Below are 17,503 nucleotides of genomic sequence, written 5' to 3' on the forward strand. Positions count from 1 at the left end.
CTTCATATCTTTGTATCGGTATCCTCTGGGTTTTTAACACCCCCCGTTGTTGGTAATTTGATCTTGGTGGCTCTTTTTCCTCTGGCACCCTCAGCAATCTCCATAGGGTTGGGAAACCTTTTCCTTGAATTGTATTGAATACCGGGAGGTAGAGCCAGCTAACTCGGCAAAGTTTCTGTCCTGTAAATGTACAGGTTAGCAAACAAAAAACTTACTAGCTGGGGTGCCAAAAAAGTCAGCTGGGTGTGCCAAGGCCAGTTAAAGTACAGAGGAGTGCTCAGGAAGAACAGCTAAGTACTTGTATTCCAAAAATCTGCTTGGTGTGGTGGCCAGGAGAAAAAGAGCTGTCCAGAGAGGACGTTGAGGGGCCAAATTAATCCCTCGTGTGTAACTTCAACGGGGGATGCATTTGACTCAAGACGTTCTGGAGCTCATGAAAGATACTTGTGGGATTGACAGACAAAGGTAAAAGAAAAGTGCAGAGCCTGTAAAACCTACCCTAAACAGGCTCCCCCAAAGCAAACTGCCAAAATGCAGTGACCAGTGCCTCCAGCTTGGATTTGCATATGTGGGGACAGCTGAAGACCCATGTTCCCCATGTACCCTTCACTGTGATTTCCTGTCCAGTTAATGCATGAAGCTATCTTAATTTTCTTGCTGTTCTGACCTAACCTTTGTAGCACTAGGCAGGTAAATTGCCCACTCTGTGGGCAGGAAGTTATAAAAGTATCATGAAGAAGGACACAGGTGCTGTGATCTTTGTGTTTGTCATTCGTTGATATTATCCAAGTAGGAGTGCCTTTTACTAACTTTCCTCTTTCAGCTGGCAGGGGAATGGTTTCAAACTCCTGCCGCATGATTCGGCTACTTGCTGCATTAATAATGAGGGAGTGCAGCTGTTTGATACTGTAATGAACTGGCTAGTGCATATCCCTCAAAGCCTGCTAGTGGATGGGATCACAACTGCTCATCTGTGTGTCATGGGCACTATACTGTTAAGAGCTAAGGAGATTCTCCTTTATCTCAAGTCCTGGAGCAGGAAGATAAGGGTTTTTTCCCCATTGTCATCATGAAGTTCCCAATGGCCATGGTGTGCAACACTGATAACCATACAACTCTTGGGTGACCACAGGTTTGTTACAATACATAGGATTTTTATAGGGCCCTCAGTCTGAGTCAGAAACATTCATGGATTTAGCCTCACAGTGGCCCCATAAGGAAAATATTACGATGCCATTTTGCAGATAGGAACCAAGGCTCAGAGAGTTGAAAGAGTTTGCTCAAGTTCCTGAAGGATTTATTTGGGCAGAGCTTAAAGTAGATCCCAGTTCTTTGATCTCACTACAAGAGTTCACTCCCTCCTTCTTGTCTATGACCATCTATATTTGCATTTGAGTGGGGAAGGAACTGAAGTAGTCAATGGGGGAAGTACAATGCTGGGATTTTCTAACCTGAGCAGGGGAAATAGCCACTGGGTTTCCCTTAATTTTATTGGCAGCTCTGAAAATCTGAGGCCCATTGTCTGCTTTCTTCAGTCTCATGTTCTGAGCTATTTCCACTTAGACCAATATATACTGGGAGGATGTGACTGGCCATGCTGCATAGGAATGTTCAGTCACGGAACGTTTGCAATGCCTGGGAAGCATAGCAGCCCCATGGAGCATGCTCAGTCAGTCTCTCATCCAGTTCATACCATAGAATATTTGATAGTGAGAAAGAGCTTGGGTGAGCCAATCAATTCCTCAAAGAGCCCTTTTGAGAGGTAAATTGCAGCCCTAGCTCTTCGTACCAGCTCTTATCTCTGTGCACTTCAGAGTGTCGAAACTCATGGCGGGAAAGGCCTCACATATAATGTTCATCTATCAGGGGAGCTCACACATTCATGGTGACTGCATCTCCCCTGGGACAAATACTCCTGTTTGCGTCTGACTTTCCAGGCCAACCGACCAAGGTGATCCCCTCCCGCCCCCTTACTGCCTAGCTGACTGGCACTAATCAAGTGAGCTGTCCAGTTTCTTATAGTTGTGGCAGCTATTCATTAGCAGACATGAAAAGAGAGACTTGGCTAAGTCTTGGTTGAAAATTTGGGCCACTCAATGGAAAAGGATTGTCATACAGGGAGTTTGGATCTGCAGTGCCTTTCTGGGCCAGCTGTCACCATGCACTAGCTTGTCACATATGGTTGGAGCAGGGGCGGCTCATCAGCCCAGCAAGTGAGGCACAGCCTAACCAAGGATTCCCAGAAGTTACAAAATACATTTTACATAGTTTTTTTTTTAAATTTAACGGATAAATATATGCAGATTTGAGGACCAATTGTGATTTGATTTAAATGTCACAACTCTCACTTTCCGGTAGCAGAATACAACGTTAGAAAGTATGAAGAGTGTAGTGTTGCGTGAGGCTCAAATCTTGGTATAGCTAGTGCCTCGCAAAGCTGCCTTGTCACTATGGCAGCTCACCATGCCTAGGAGTCCCTTTATAAGGGCGTTGCTGTGGTTACCACTGTTTGGTGAGGCCACTGCAGGATTGTAGCAGTTAGGCCCCATCCCTGCCCTCTGCAGCCCAGGCTTGTGCCCTCTGGCTCCCTCCCCATGGGGTGGGGCCACATGTATGTGCCTGAGGAACCAACACGGGTGGTTCCAGCTTCCAGGTCCACCTGCTGCTGCTTCACTGTAAATAAGGCAAGCTGTTCATAGCTATTAAATAATACATTGTGCAGCTGTGGAAATAACTATTTTTTTGTGATTTGTGCTTCCCTGGTCAAGGGTCACCATCCATCACTGGGCTGGAGATTTTTGTTTAAGGTGTGAAACTACAAAGTTGCTACACCATCCTTCACCCTCTTAGACATCTCCTAGGATAAAGAGAGTAGCTTCAGTTGACTGAAAGAGACCTCAAAGTTCTGCTGTTTGTTTAAGCCTTTATACCCCATCCCTTTGTGTCCGGAGGGTGTTTGCACCAAACACCATATTCAAACTCAACAGTGTTTCCATGCAGGGTCATGGCCTGTGTACCTAAGAGCAGGCACCTCCAGCCCTTTAGTGTTTGTTTAATAACATCTTAAATCTCATTCATAAATAGTCATTGTTGCTCATATTGTGAGCATCACGCTTTGACTTTCTGTTTGTAACACAGTGATTTTTAGTCTTTGAAGGTAGTTATGCAGGCTTCCACAAAAGCAAGACAAAAGTATCAGATTTTTAGTCTGTTGTTTTGTTTATAAAAGTATAAAAGTATTTATTGTGTTTCTATCCTCTTTCCAGTATTAAAGAAACTACCATAAGGAAACAGAGTTTCACTGTCGATTGTATTTTAAAAAATGGTGTGCAGAAGTGTCACCCAATATGGGTCCAGCTTCTGCCACCCTTGCTCTGCAGATAATCCTATTGAAATGAATGGGACAACTCAAGAAGTAAAGGTTTACTCACTGTGAGTACGAACGGCAACAGCTGGTCCATAATTGTTCTCCTGCTGCCCATGTATATAAGTTACCCTGCTGCCTACAGAGGTTTTATTAAAATATGCATTTCCTGATGGAAGGGATGGTAATCTTGGTCTTAACTAGTTATGGACAGGCACTACTGAATAGTCACCAGTTGGCTGGGCCAGACAGCTATAAAATTGGAGAGAGAGTAGATTACAGCATGTTCCAGTGAGTAAAATACTGATTGGGTGAGTTTTAAACAGGAAACACAGAAGCCTACAGTATTAGAACATCTAAATGTGATGTACCTGCAGCTGTATTCCCTTGGGCTGTGATCTCAATTAATCCACAATTTAAGCAGGAATAGGGTGGGTCTGTAACTGAATGGGAGACCATCTAGGATTATGCACTTGCTGCAGAAAATGTTTTTGGTGATTCAGTGAATGGCACTCTTCCCTCTCGACCAGAACTGAACCAGTGCCCTGGCTAGGCAGGTGGAAGCAGCTGAGTTGTAAAACCAGGTTCCTGTCCCCTTGCAATCACGCATGATACTGTAGCACATTTAGTAAGAGCAGAGGTTTTTTTTAAGCCCAGTGTCTTTCCTGAATTCCCTCATAAATAATTATATTCAGCCCACCTAAATTCCCCTGCTTGTTCATCTGGGTGTGGTATTCTTCACCTCCTGTCCTTAATTTTTAAATCAGCTGCTGTGATCCATCCTGGCCACATTTCAGTGGGGTTGAAGTGATTTCTACCTCACAGGAAAGGTTTTTTTGGGGTGGGGTGCGGTGCGGTGGGAATAACGTTTGTAAAGGAGCCCTGGAGATCCTCCATATGGAAGGCGAAAAGTATTAGTATTATCAGCAGGTTTCCATTTTGGAAATACATTAGAAAAATCCCATGTTAGGCTGGGTTTTAAATAAATAAAAAAAAACCTCTAAGAATATCTGACTTTCACATGCAGAGTGTTTTGGATACTGTGTGAGGTTTTGGATACTTTGTTGAGAAAAAAATTTTTTTTCTCCTGCTGATAATAGCTCATCTTAATTAATTAGCCTCTTCACTTTTTCATGTTCTCTGTATGTATATATATATCTTCTTACTATATGTTCCATTCTATGCATCCGATGAAGTGGGCTGTAGCCCACGAAAGCTTATGTTCAAATAAATTTGTTAGTCTGTAAGGTGCCACAGTTACTCCTGTTCTTTTTGTGGTTACAGACTAACACGGCTGCTGCTCTGAAACCGGTGTTGAGAATACTTTGTGAGGCTTTGTAAAGTCTCAGTGAGCTCAGTCGGCTGGAGTCAGGGTTCCTACATGACTTCTGGCCAGCATCAGTAAAATATTTGTGAATATAGTGTATTTTTAGTGCATCACTTGTTTGGGGGTTGTTGTTTTTTTTTCTTTGTTTGATTTTTAGACGATTACAAGGCTCTCTCAAGGATGAAAAGAAGAAAAAGTTTGTGACTGGTGAATGGTTTAATGAAGTGAAGGCAAAACGTTTTCAAGAGGAATTAGAGGGGCCAGACCTGCTTCGAGCATCCATTAGAAAGAAAAAGGAGAAACTGGAAAGTAAGTACATTACTGCGCATCACTGTGCAATCTGCTGGTAACCAGAAAAAGGTGAGCCCCAGACACTGCATGGTGTGATTCCTAGGTGCCATGCCTTTGGGGTACTAGCCTTTGTATACTTGACATTTACATTCCAACAGGGGTTTTGTGAACTGTTTTCAGTACTAGGAAATACAACGATCTGCATTAGGACTTACAGGTGAGATTTACGCTGCTGCAGAGATCAAGTGCACTTGATCCCTGTTTTGGGGAAGTAGCTAGGACTAAATGGTCCATAGTACCTGACTTGGATCCTCAGCACTGGGCTGCTGTTAACCATAAAAACGCAGCCTCAATAAACTGGGTCCAAAGGCCCCACAGGAAATCCATTTAGAAATGGCTTAGTTAGTGTGCCTTCTCCAGACACAGCTAGTGGGGACCAGAGGCAGGTGGCTTGTGCTGAAGACCTTCTGTTTTACCACAACCTGAAAATGTGCTTTACTGTTTCTGGTGTGATTTCACTTTGACTGAGTAGTGAGAATGGGAATAATGTACTGTATTCTGTTTGTTAGATAGACCGAGGAAACCCAAGATTAGTGGCATGGTTTCTCCACATCTCCCCACCTCACCATCCCTGCTTATTAAATTATGGATTTTTGTAAGGTATTTATTCCTCTAGTGGCATTTATGGGTCCCAGCTGAGATCAGGGCACCATAACACAATGCATATCAAGAGACAGTCCCTGCCCTGAAGAGTTTACAGTCTAAATCTACAGTTATGTATGCAGTAAATGTAATGTCAGTGTGAGTTAGGACCAGCTTATCCTCTCCACTTCCCCAAGTAGAGGGGACAGAGTCCTGGTGCTTCTCGGCTCAGTAGAGATGAGTGCTTCCTCCTTGGCATCATTCCTCTCTTTCCCTCAACCCTGAAGACGCTCTGGTGCCCGGCAGGGCTCAGATGTGTGAGGGGTGGGCTGGAAGTGATGGCTGCTCTTCATGGCATTGTTCCCTCCCACTTCAGTCCCGTGGGACTCTACAGAGCACAGTAAGTCAGCACTGTGGCCATCACTATTACCTTGCTAAGGTTCCTCCTCCAGTTTGTGAACCATCCCTCAGAGGGATTTGTGGGGTTCAGATGGCAGGGAGCGAGCTGGAAGGGAGTTGCCTCAGGGCTTCCATATGGATGGCTGCCTCCTTCCTCGTGCTCTCTGCCACTTCTGCTGGAGGGGGAATCCTTGCCCCTCTAACAAGAGAATGACAAGGCAACTCGGCAGGTCTAGTCACTTACAAGGGAACAACAAAGTATGCTGAGGCAGTGCTGAAAATGTCTGACTAGCACCAAGGCAAGGGTGTGTCTGGGACCATGCACTAATTCCAAGATGCACTGTAGTTCATATGACACGCATGTATAACTTCATCATTGTATATGGAACAGAACAAATCTCCTATGACTGCTAAGGGCAGTGAAGAGAATAGTGTGGCCCTTTGTGAGATGGGTAGGGCTGTGCATTGAGTCCAAATATAACCAGCCTGCATTTGGCACTTTTTACTGAACACTTGTGGGAAAATAATACTGGGGATGATTCACATCCAGTTCTGATGAATATGAGCCAAGTAAGACTAGGCAGAAACGCTGTGGGACTGTATGCCAGTCTTGTGCAATCTGCAGATTTAATTATTTTGCTAGGGTGGGAAATCACAGATATACAGACATGCCTGATTAATTATTGGCTCCAGCAGATTCCAGGAAGCCATGGTCCTGATGGCAATCTTTGATTAGAGCTGTCAAGGTCTTCAGTGATATACTTGTGCTTTGCTCTTTTGCAGAACCCAGGTTGTCACCTTCCAATTTTTCGAAATTATCTATCGTGTTGCTCCATCTGACTTCATATCCACCTACTCTCCATACTGGGCTCCTTATGCATTTCCTTCTTGATACACTCCAGGAGAGGGGGTTGCTCTTTCCTTTGCACTATTCCAACATCCCTAGCACCAAGGATGTTTGGACCCCAAAGGAAAAGTGCCATAGACTACATATGTCTTGTATTTTTCCAAGTCGAGGTTCTCTCGTCTCACTTCATAACAATGCTCAGAGCTTTACAACAGGATTCAGAGCCCTAGACTCATGGAAGCATTGCACTAATCTTGTTAAATGAACACCTACCTCTTCCAATCAGACTTAAGAACTGACGGGTGAGCAGTTCTGATCTCAAAGGATAAAGGTTGGCAAGACAGCAATTGAACGCCCGTATCTCACCGATTTCAGACTCCACAAAGGTTGTGTCTTTGCTTGTGTGTTTTGAGCAGTGTGATCAATATTTGTTTAAACAGGACATTGCAAATGCTGCTAAACTTTCATATTGTGTATTATTGTGGTTAGACTTTGCCCTTTCTTCCTTCTCCCATTTTCTTTCTTCCCCTTCCTCCTTGTTTCTCTTTCTAATCTGCGACTGATTTCAAATCACTGGAGCAGCATATGACTTTATTATTTCCAAATAGAATTTTTCCTATTAACCTTCCCACTGCCATTCTGTAGGTTATGGGTCAGGCACTGGAGCCATTATTTCTACTAAAGGCTTCTTTTAGTAGTAGCCAGATGCTAAATTCCCCTCTCAGATTACTGTGTATTAATGTATTAGCCAATTGCTCTCAGCTGTAAGTGGCAAACAGTGATCTCACCAACACTGGTGTGATTCCGTTGTCAATGAAGTTACACCAGAATAACTCTGGTGTCATTGAGAGCAGAACCTGGCCCGTGCAAGTAAGTAGGACTAGACTTTCTCAGAATGGGACATACCCTACGGCTTATGTGGAGTCCGAAATCAGTGAGATAAGGGCATTCAATTGCTGTCTTGCCAACCTTTATTCTTCCCTCTGGAGATCAGAATTGTTCACCCTGCCGTCAGTTCTTAAGTCTGATTGGAAGAGGTAGGTGTTCATTTAACAAGATTAGTGCAATGCTTCTATGAGTCTAGGGCTCTGAATCCTGATTTAAAGCTCTGAGCATTGTTTATTAAGAGAGAACCTCTACTTGGAAAGGTCCTACCCAGCTGGACACTGAAGTCCCTTCTATCCTTAGCTGCTACCAAAGGAAAATAGAAGAGGAAATTTTTAAAGTCTAAAAAATTCCTAACAGCCCTACTACAAGCAGAGTTTGGACTCCAAAGGAAAAGTGCCAGAGACTCCATGTAGTCCTCTGGGGACTTTCAGTATTACTGTTCGACATGGAAGATGCTCTGATACTGTGGTGATTGGCAGCAGCATAAAGACCTAAAGGAGACAGACTATATATAGCTATATATATTATAGCTTGGCATTTAGTGAATTTCCCAGGTCCTGGAGATAATAACTAGTTTTTAAATCCTGGGAGGAATGTGATGGTAAGTGTGTGCCTACAGTCAGCTGTTTTAGCTTATTCTCAGACTAGGGAATTTCATTAATTTATTGATAATTTCTTTGTTCTTTATCCTGTGACAATCAATATACGACAAACAAACAAAACACCTACTTGAGCAGCCAGTTCTTTTCCCTGCCAATGCAGGATGGTTCCCTATAGTACAATTTCATCTTGTGTCAAATGCAGGTCTATATTTTAACACAATAAGGAAAGGATAGCTGATGTAACAGTTGAAGCATTAGAGCCATATGATTAAGCCATACCTATGCATTTTTCTTTTAAAGAAATAGCTAGGCAAGCTAAACTGGTTGAACAACTGTTAATTCAGGGTGCAACTTGCCTCTCACTGTATCTGTTCTTAAAGTTACCGAGGCCACTTTACTGGCTTTCATGGGTTATAATACCCTGACAACCTGTTTGTAATTAAAAAAAAATAATTATGACTGTTGATTTGAGGGAGAAATCTAGATGGTCGGTATGAGAATACATGAAGACCTCAGAGTCCTCAGCTGGCAACAGTGCAAATATAATGCGATGGGTTTCATTGTGAGTTGCAAAATGAATGCAACTGTAGTTGTCGAGGCCTCTCATGGCTTGAATAGGCCAAGTATAAATGTGAGAGGTTTTTGTGTTTGCCCCCTCTCCTTCTGGTTCCAGAACAGTAACCTGTTTCTGTCTTGCTATCTCACGTGCAAGAATTTTAGGGTGGAGGAGGAGGAAGCTCTTGCTTCTGCCCATCGGCCTGGTTTTACACACACTGCTTGTCATTTGCCAGTTCTCAGCATGTGCCCAGCCAACAGGAGACTTCTTACCACGTCACAGCTCTGTGGCTTTTCTTGGTACATTTAAATGCTACTACTTGTGCCGTTCTCTGAAAAAAGATTATGTAAAAATGGAGAGACACGTTGGGTGAGGCTACACGGCACTGCATGTGTAAAAATGGAACATTCTTACCTACAGGGAGCAGGCCACTGAATGTGGGTTATATCTGCTCACGCCATTCCTGTAAGAATGGCAGAACCACATCCTCTCTAGGAAAGTTCTGGTTTGCACATCACCAACAGAACTGTTGTTTAAATTCCAATTGCAGGGGCCATATTCTGCCCTCATTTACACCTGTGCAACCCAGATGAAGACAACAGAGTTACATAGATGCAGGTGAGGATAGAATTTGGCCTGCAGAATCTTTGACATGTGATAATGCACAGATTTTTCAGATCTTAGGAATGTAGGTATTGCCATATTGGCTTGGATAGTCATCTGCCTGGTCCAGTGATTGGTCTGACAGTGAACAGCACCAAATGCTTCCAAGGAAGGTGCAATAATCCCAGTGGATGCAGTAAGCAGCTGTATCATAACCTGTCCATAGAGAGTTTTTTCTGCTGTTTGACCCACGTCTTTGCAAACCAATAGCTGAACAGCCAGGGATACCACATTTTGTAATGTGGTATATCGGGCCTTTGAACAGGAACCCTTGCATGGTCTGTTTCATACAATATAATCTAAAGAGTGCTGGCAGGTTTAGTAACAGGTACATTGTCTCTGTGCAATAGACCTTGCTGGCTGGTGAATAAATATATTAAGATACCAAGTAGCTTCTATTGCTCAGAACAAGTTGACTTTTTCATCCCTGTTTGAGAGTTTAACCCTTTTTGTTGTACAGTAGATATATTTGACAGTTGAGTTTCTAAGGCAGCTTTTGTACCCTGACATGTTGCTTTAAATGTTACTGTCTTCTCTTGTTTTTTTTCCTGTCGGTTGGTTCAATAAAACTCAGAAGACACAGTTTAGCCCTGTGCCAGTACAAACAATAGGGATCTCCTTTTATTAACTCGATTGGCCGCCTCCTCTGTTTGCCAAGAACAGATGACTTTGAGTCAAAACAGGAAATAGCTGAATTCAAATCCTGGAATGGATTAACTTTATTGACCACCACTGCAGTGTCCTGTTAAGGTTTATAGCTGGTTTGACTGCTTCTGTCATTAGTAGAGTTGTTAGCCAGGTCTGTTTACGCTGACAAATCACAGGGGACTGGGACATGCTTTTGACAATGCTGCTTTTGAAAGGGGGGTGTGTGTGTGTGTGTGTGTGTGTCCACCACCATTGAAACTGGCAGATCTTTTGAGCGAGAGTGTGGGAGTGGAGAGTGGGAGTGGAGAGCCGGCCAGCCTGCCTCTCAATCAATTACCCTGAGTTAATTTCACAGTTTAGCTCTGGTATGAATCATTTAACAAGTGTTTGCTTGCACCAAAATAAAACATAGCGGCTGTCACAGTTTTAATTAAATGTCATTTCCCAATCCCCTCTGTTATATAATAGATGAACCTAATGAACACATCCGGCAGAGCCTGGAAGGCAGAGCAGCTTCACTGCCATCAGACGCAACCAGTCCTCTCTTCCCTGAACTCACTCCTGACTTGGGAGCCGAGAGGTAACTGACAAAGGACAACAGTTTCAGTGCTGCATATTGGCTGCACAGACTTTCCATTATTGCTCATGAAAATTAAACGTAACAAGCAAGATCCCGGTTCTTTAACTGAACTTTTGGTTACTAAGGGATATCTTTAACAATTCTTTGAAAAGTATTTTGATATTAACCTCCCTTAATAAATGTCTGGTAATGTGTTTATTCCATCAGGGCTTTTCCTGCATGATTTGATAGGGGGCCAGCAAAAAGGCAGCAATAGCCAATCTCAGAATATTATTGATAACTTTTCAGATAAATGGTGGTTTTATATTTGTTTAACTTTTTTCAGCTGAGCATCATTAACAAAAGAAGCTGTTTTGGGAACATTGCTCATTTCTTGGCAGTTCCTTGCCACCCCTTTTAACAATTCAGTATGCCTCATCGAAGCTTGATTGGGCAAAAATGCTCCATCAAAGTACAAGCAAAGTGGTGACTGCCTTTAGTATTAATAAGCTCTGGATAAACCATTAAAATATTTGCATTTCTGTTTGTTGCTCCCATCTCATTTGCATTTCGGTCAGCAAAATAAGAAATCATTCTTAGAAACAGGAAGGCAATGAATTGTTAAACATGTGGCACAGCGATGCAGCCATGCTCAATTCAGTTTATCAGGGGGATTGTTTAATAAAGGACACAGTCTAAAAGCATTTCCTTGCAGAAGGATGTTCTCTGTGTACTTTCTTTGCCAGTACAGAAGTTCTTTAAATTTCATTTGGGCCAAATCCTCAGGGTTTTACTCTGCTTTTCCTGGTCCTCATTTGGGCAAAAGTCCCCTGGGAGTCAAACCTGAACACTGGAATTGCTGTATTGGATCTGACTAGCAGTCAGGAAGTTCACTGTGCTGTCTTTGATGTTGGCCAGAACTGTCCAAGAAAGGGGCAAGCAATCACATAGCCTGGTCATGGGGAAGCTTCTTCCTAACCTGCAGGCAGTTAGCAATTGACTTATTCCTTGAAGCATTTGTATTCCATAGGATTTGTTTTTATCCTGTCCAATATAATTGTGGCTGTTCCCATTGTCTGTATAAATGTCTAAACCCCACTAAGCTTTTGGACTGAAATGAGGAAGAGCTGGGGGCCCAATCATAGCCAGTGCCTCCCAGAACCAGGTCTAGAAGGGCCTCCCTCTCCTGTGCAGAAAAGGTCATCTGCCTCTCTGGCAGCATTATGTCTGGAGAGCCATGTCTGAGCAGCAGATTGCACTGGCTGGGCTGGGAAGGAGTGGGCATTGAGGGGTGGGAGGAAATACACATTGATGCATCCATTTAAGACGAGGTTTCAGGAAAGTTTTCAGCTAGGAAAGGCACGGCAGAGTGACTCCATTGAAGTCTCAGTGCCAGGTGGTAGGGAGGGACGGAGGGCTAGCTGACAAAGACCAGTGCAGTGGCATTAGGCCTTCTCACAGATGGCTCTGGTCTCCTGCGACTCCTCAGGACACAGCTAGGAAATATGAGGGTCTTAGGAGATGGACCCACCATCTGTTCTGCATCAGTGCCAATCCTACCCCTCCAATGGAACATATCGGGAAGGAGATTCCACTGGAGGAATCTCCATAATTTTTTATTCCCTCAGGTTTTCCTGCAGAAGGGGAAAATCTGAGCCCATGGAAACCTGGGGATTTGTCCCTCTATTTTTATTGAGAGACGTCTCTAGAGGCCCTATTGACTGGAATGGGAGAGTTGTCAGTATAACCCAGAGTCGAGGGTCAGGCCCTTTATCATGCACCAAGTCATTCCAAATGCTTATGAAGGAAATAAATGAAGCCACTGATTCTGGATAATCTGAGCAGAGAGGTGTCAGCATAAGCAGACACACTATGAAAGTAACAAAAGTAGCTCAACAGAACTGAGCAGGCATGAAAGAAGGTTAGGTGACCCTGAAAAATCTCCCCACAAAATGTGCCTTCATATTAGGTGTTGGAATCTACATCTTTGCTAAGGCATTTCTCATCTTCTGCAGATCCAGTACAACTGCTTTGGATTCTTCAGAGGAACATAAAACCTGGCCAAAGCCAAAACCAAGACATGTCATACTGCCACCCTCATCAAATGAGGTAGTGTACACGCAACCTATATATTTTGCTTGATTATCCTTGGGGTCGGTACGTAGCCTATGCCAATTGCTACCGGCTTAGCGAGAGACCTGAAGGGCTCCGAAGGCTGCGTGGTGTTTATGCTGAGATACAAGACAATGTCTTTCCAGTTTTTATAGTGTTTAAGGCCAGAAGGGACCACCCAATCATCTAGTCTGACCTTGTATCACAAATTACTAAGCCGCACCCAGCTTTCCCTGTATTGAGCCCAATAACCTAGACTAGACTAAAGTATTAAAGCCCTCTGGAGACTAAACGATTATGTGCCATAAGCAGAGAACAGGATGTACTAAGGTGCACCAATGCCTGACCTCTCTACAATGGCAGAAAATTGATCTGGTGAGAGAGACCCAGATGTTTCGCCAGTTCATATACACTGATGGGGTTTATTTTCCCTGCAGAGATGGAGTGTAAATGATGTCTCGCCAGGAGAGAGCAACGCTGGAGTAAGTACAACAGACAACTGGCAGCTGTCTGAAAAAGGTAGGGTTTTTTGTTGTTTATTCAGCAATATGACTTTTATTATGCAGCATAGAAGGCATCTAGGTACAAAGCATTGTTTGGTATGTATGATGAAGGGCAGTTCTTACCTCAGCACCTAGGAATGGGTTTCCTGAAACTCACAAACATTAACCCTCTAGCACATTATGTCAAAGACAGGAAGCAGGGAGAGAAACCCTATGACTAAATCTTCTTTTGGATCCCCCAGTGTGTCATATGTTGTCTGTTTGGCTTGTAAACTCCTCAGGGTAAGGACCGGTCTTCTGTCTCTTGAACAGCACTAAGCACACTATTAGGGCATCACAAATAGTGCATATGAATAATATGTAAATAGGGTCAAAGCTGTGATAGCAGTGCTGCTTACCTTGCCTCACGGGGACAAACTAGAGCTGGGTGGGTTTTTGAATTTTTTGTTTTTGAAACTTCAAAATTTGAGGGCAGGGGAAAGGGGAGGGAAGGAATACTGGGCACTTCTCCAAAATTTTCTCCCTTTCTTTTTAATCAGCTGTAGCACAAACCTTCTGGTGAGGTTTTGTTTGAGCTCTTGGAATAGGCTGTGAATGTTTGTTTTTGTAGGTCATGATGTACCTCCATTGCCTGCCAAGCTCTCAGAAGAGGATATGGTTCAGTCCAGTTATTCTTCTGGGGTGGAGGTTCCTGATGTGCTCAGTGGCACCCCAGCAATGCAGAAAGCTCCCCCCATAGACACTAATATTGCCAGCAAGATACCAGTCAAGAGGAAAGCAAGCAAAGGCCTGTTCAGGTCAGAGACTCTTGTGAATCCCACAGAGCAGACTGAGGGCAGTCACGCAAAGAGAGAGTCACTTAAAAGCTCAAAATCTCTGTCTGGAGAGGAAGACAACAATCTGGTTCTGAAGCAAGGAGCCAACTATACCATCTTTTCCATGAGCCATAAAGATGAGGAAATCGGCCTAGATCATGAACATTTCAAGAACCTGAGGAACTTTTGGGAGAAAGGTGCTGATACCATAGTAGCAGGTCATGTTTCAGAGGAGTCCTTTGAAAAGCCCAGCGTGGTAGAGTCAAATGGGAGACCGTTCATATTGAGTCGCTCTCTCTCTGTACAGTCTAATCAAAGCCAAAATGGTGAAGAAAAGTCCAATGTCTCCATGAAAACCAGAATTCCCTACAAAAGAACAGTAACCTTCTCTTCTAGTGAAGATGAACCGTGCTACATAGCCCATTCAAGGAAGGTCTCGGCCTCTTCTATGGCCAGATCTACGTATGGCAAGAGCAAAGGGGCTGTGGTTGCTAGAAATAATTCATTGACTGAAAGTAATGGGAGGCAGGAGGAGGAGAGAAAGGCACAACGCTGCTTGAGGAGATCCAAACTGCCTGTGCGAGTGCCTTCAATCAAAATAGAATCGCCCACGAAAGAGGGGCCCAGCAGCACATTTGAACCAGAAACGCCTGCCGATGAGTATGTCATGCCTGAAGAAAGCAGGCGCAAAGTGGACTCATTGGCGAGTAGGATTCAGATATTAATAGAACCTGTACATTCAGACAGTGATAGTGATAGGGATAAAAGGTCTGATTTGGGCATTCAAGAAAACATGGAAACTAATGGAGAGCTGCCTGAGGCTAAGACACGTGAGCCTGCAGAAAACCTAATGTCCAAGGAACCAGCCACGGAGAGAGAAGCGATTCAAGGAACTGACTCAGCTGTATTCTCAGGTATTGAGAACTCCAACTACATCCCCAATGAACAAGTAGGTTTTTTCCTACTTCCCTGCATATTCTCTTCCTGAAGGCCCTTTTTCCCCTCCCCCTTTACTTCCTGCATAAAGTTTTTGTGCTTATGAAATGTGCCAGGATAACAGCTTTGGAGACTCACAAGTCCTCTGTTTGGCCACAGGTTTGTTGTAGAATGGCCAATAGTACTGAACAATTCCCACACATCACCCCACCAATGGACCTAATCTCTGACTTGGAGTCACCTAATCTGTGGATGAGGACAGTTCAGTCTGTCTGCTCACTCCACTCCCTCTCTCTCTCTCTGGAGGGTGCCATTAGAGAGCTTTTACCCAGAGATTTCATGTTAATTCGGTACCCAGCGGGATGCATGTCCTTGTGTAAGGCCTTTGGGTTTATTACAGGAAACTTTTGTTCTTCCCATTGAAGTGTTGCTAGAAATATCAGACACCAGGCGCCTAATTTAATGCGGTGGTTATTTGGAGTTTTTGCTTTGGTGATATGGAGACCAGGAATTGGATTGAGGCCACCAAAGAGTGTTCAGATGCTAATGACTTTTGGGCATTTCTCAGGCCTCCAAGATTTTATCCACAATTAAACTTGTGCACAAAATTGCAGCCACAACTAATTGCACTGCCATTCTTCATCTCTCTGGATTTTTATACCCTGCTCCTCCTCATGGTAATGTTGCTTTGCTATACCTAACTGCCTGAGGTGTGAGTTTGCCCCCCAGCAGCACCCATTGAGGCATGTAAGGAAAATGAATTGTGCCAGCGTGTAATGGAAGGTGGAAAAACAATACTTGAGCTGTTTTTCTTAAAACGTGGGCTGGCTTCCTATGGACAGAAGTGGAAGGCTCCCTAGCCACCTTCTACTTTTATCATGGCCTAGAACAGTACCAAGTTAAGATCTAGTTAAAAACATTTTCTTTAAACTTCACCTACCCTTATTTGCAAGTATTGTTGCTACGTCATGGCTTAGTCCCTATTTCTCCCAACATAGAAATACCAAATTGCACTTTCAGTTAATAGAAGTGTTCTATGTAGGTACCAGGCAATTTTTCAAAGATATATTTAAATTTCTTTGTCTACATGTTGTTGTCACAGGAATGAGCCTGCCAGGTGGTGTGAGTTGTGTGGGAAGCTTTGTGCCTTTGATGGTCTATTTTGGGGACTAGATTAATCTTTTATCGTTTGCCTTTTCCATGATGGAGATACATTTTTGTTTTGTTTTGGGGGAGATTTTTCAAAGGCACAAATGGCTGTTAGATGCCTGCCTCCCACTGAAAGTCAATGAGAGTCAGATGCCTAAACTGCCATGTGTGCTTTTCAATCTCCTCCTTTATTTGATCCAGTTAGTGTCCTAGTTATTTAATTAACATGCTGACGGTGAGACCCACAAGCCCTGGATCTATTTTTTATTTTTATTCATTTGCTTATTTTGGTGCTTTGGTGTTTAATTTTATTTCAGAAGAAGGCGGGGATCAATCCCCTGTTGCCATGGCTCTGGCACGAGCGAATAGCATTAATCTAGCCAAAAGCATGGTGAACATTTACACAACCAGTGAGAGTGAGTAATGTCTGTCTTTCCTCTTTTTGTACGTTTTCATAAGCTCAGACTTTCGGCCTGGATCTTGCAGCCATTGGGTTCTTGTACAGGGACTAAGCAAAGAATGTTTCATCATCAAATTAGAAAGCCGATTCACACCCAGTAAACTTCTAACCAAATTGATGTTTATCTTTGGCTTGTCATACATTCTTCTAGGTGAAACCTTGGGAGCTTCAGGGGGTTGGTGAAAAGGCCATAACTTGGCTGTCTGTGCACTGCAGTCCAGTCAGTGGCATAATGGGGTTGGGACTATGGCAGAATACGGATCTGCTGGCTGCAGTTTCTGTGTTGGGAGAGGCTGGAAGAGGTGATGCTGCAGTAGTGGTTCTAGACTGGCTGCACCAGGTCCCTACACGCTGCACAACTCAGTTATTTGGCCTTTGCACAGAGGATCAGGATTTCAGCCTCTATTTTAAGATTGCTATGGAGTTTTGTTCAGAGCCATAAGCCCTGAAGGTAGCAAAACCAACTATGTAGTGTTGTTTTGATGTAATTTGTTTGCAAAATAATAAACCTGGAGGGAGGGTTGGAATCAGCAGCTTATTGTGTTTACTCCAGTTTAGAGGTAAAAATGACATGTAGGTTTCTATACTACTGAGAGGGTGCTTGGGCCCTTTGATCATTGTAGCTTGGTGGGGTGTATTGGCCTTCATGACTGAAATGTTTTGTGTGTGTATAATCTTAAAATCAAGCCCATTGTTTTAGAAAGGGGTTAGTTATTGGAAAGAGAAGTTAAGGATCAAATGA

At 43.5% G+C, this 17,503-nt stretch overlaps 1 protein-coding gene across 1 annotated transcript in view; it reads left to right on the plus strand.

The window, feature by feature from the left end:
* LOC140917759 (synaptotagmin-like protein 2) overlaps positions 1–17,503 on the plus strand; it is a 69,312-nt gene that overhangs the window by 26,745 nt on the left and 25,064 nt on the right. The window contains exons 3-8 of the mRNA XM_073361243.2: positions 4,849–5,000; positions 10,696–10,807; positions 12,802–12,895; positions 13,336–13,417; positions 14,012–15,130; positions 16,619–16,717. Coding sequence (XP_073217344.1) covers positions 4,849–5,000; positions 10,696–10,807; positions 12,802–12,895; positions 13,336–13,417; positions 14,012–15,130; positions 16,619–16,717 — 1,658 coding nt within the window. The remainder of the gene's footprint in view (positions 1–4,848; positions 5,001–10,695; positions 10,808–12,801; positions 12,896–13,335; positions 13,418–14,011; positions 15,131–16,618; positions 16,718–17,503) is intronic.

Source organism: Lepidochelys kempii, chromosome 9, assembly GCF_965140285.1.
Source record: "Lepidochelys kempii isolate rLepKem1 chromosome 9, rLepKem1.hap1, whole genome shotgun sequence".
Lineage (NCBI taxonomy): Eukaryota > Metazoa > Chordata > Testudines > Cheloniidae > Lepidochelys > Lepidochelys kempii.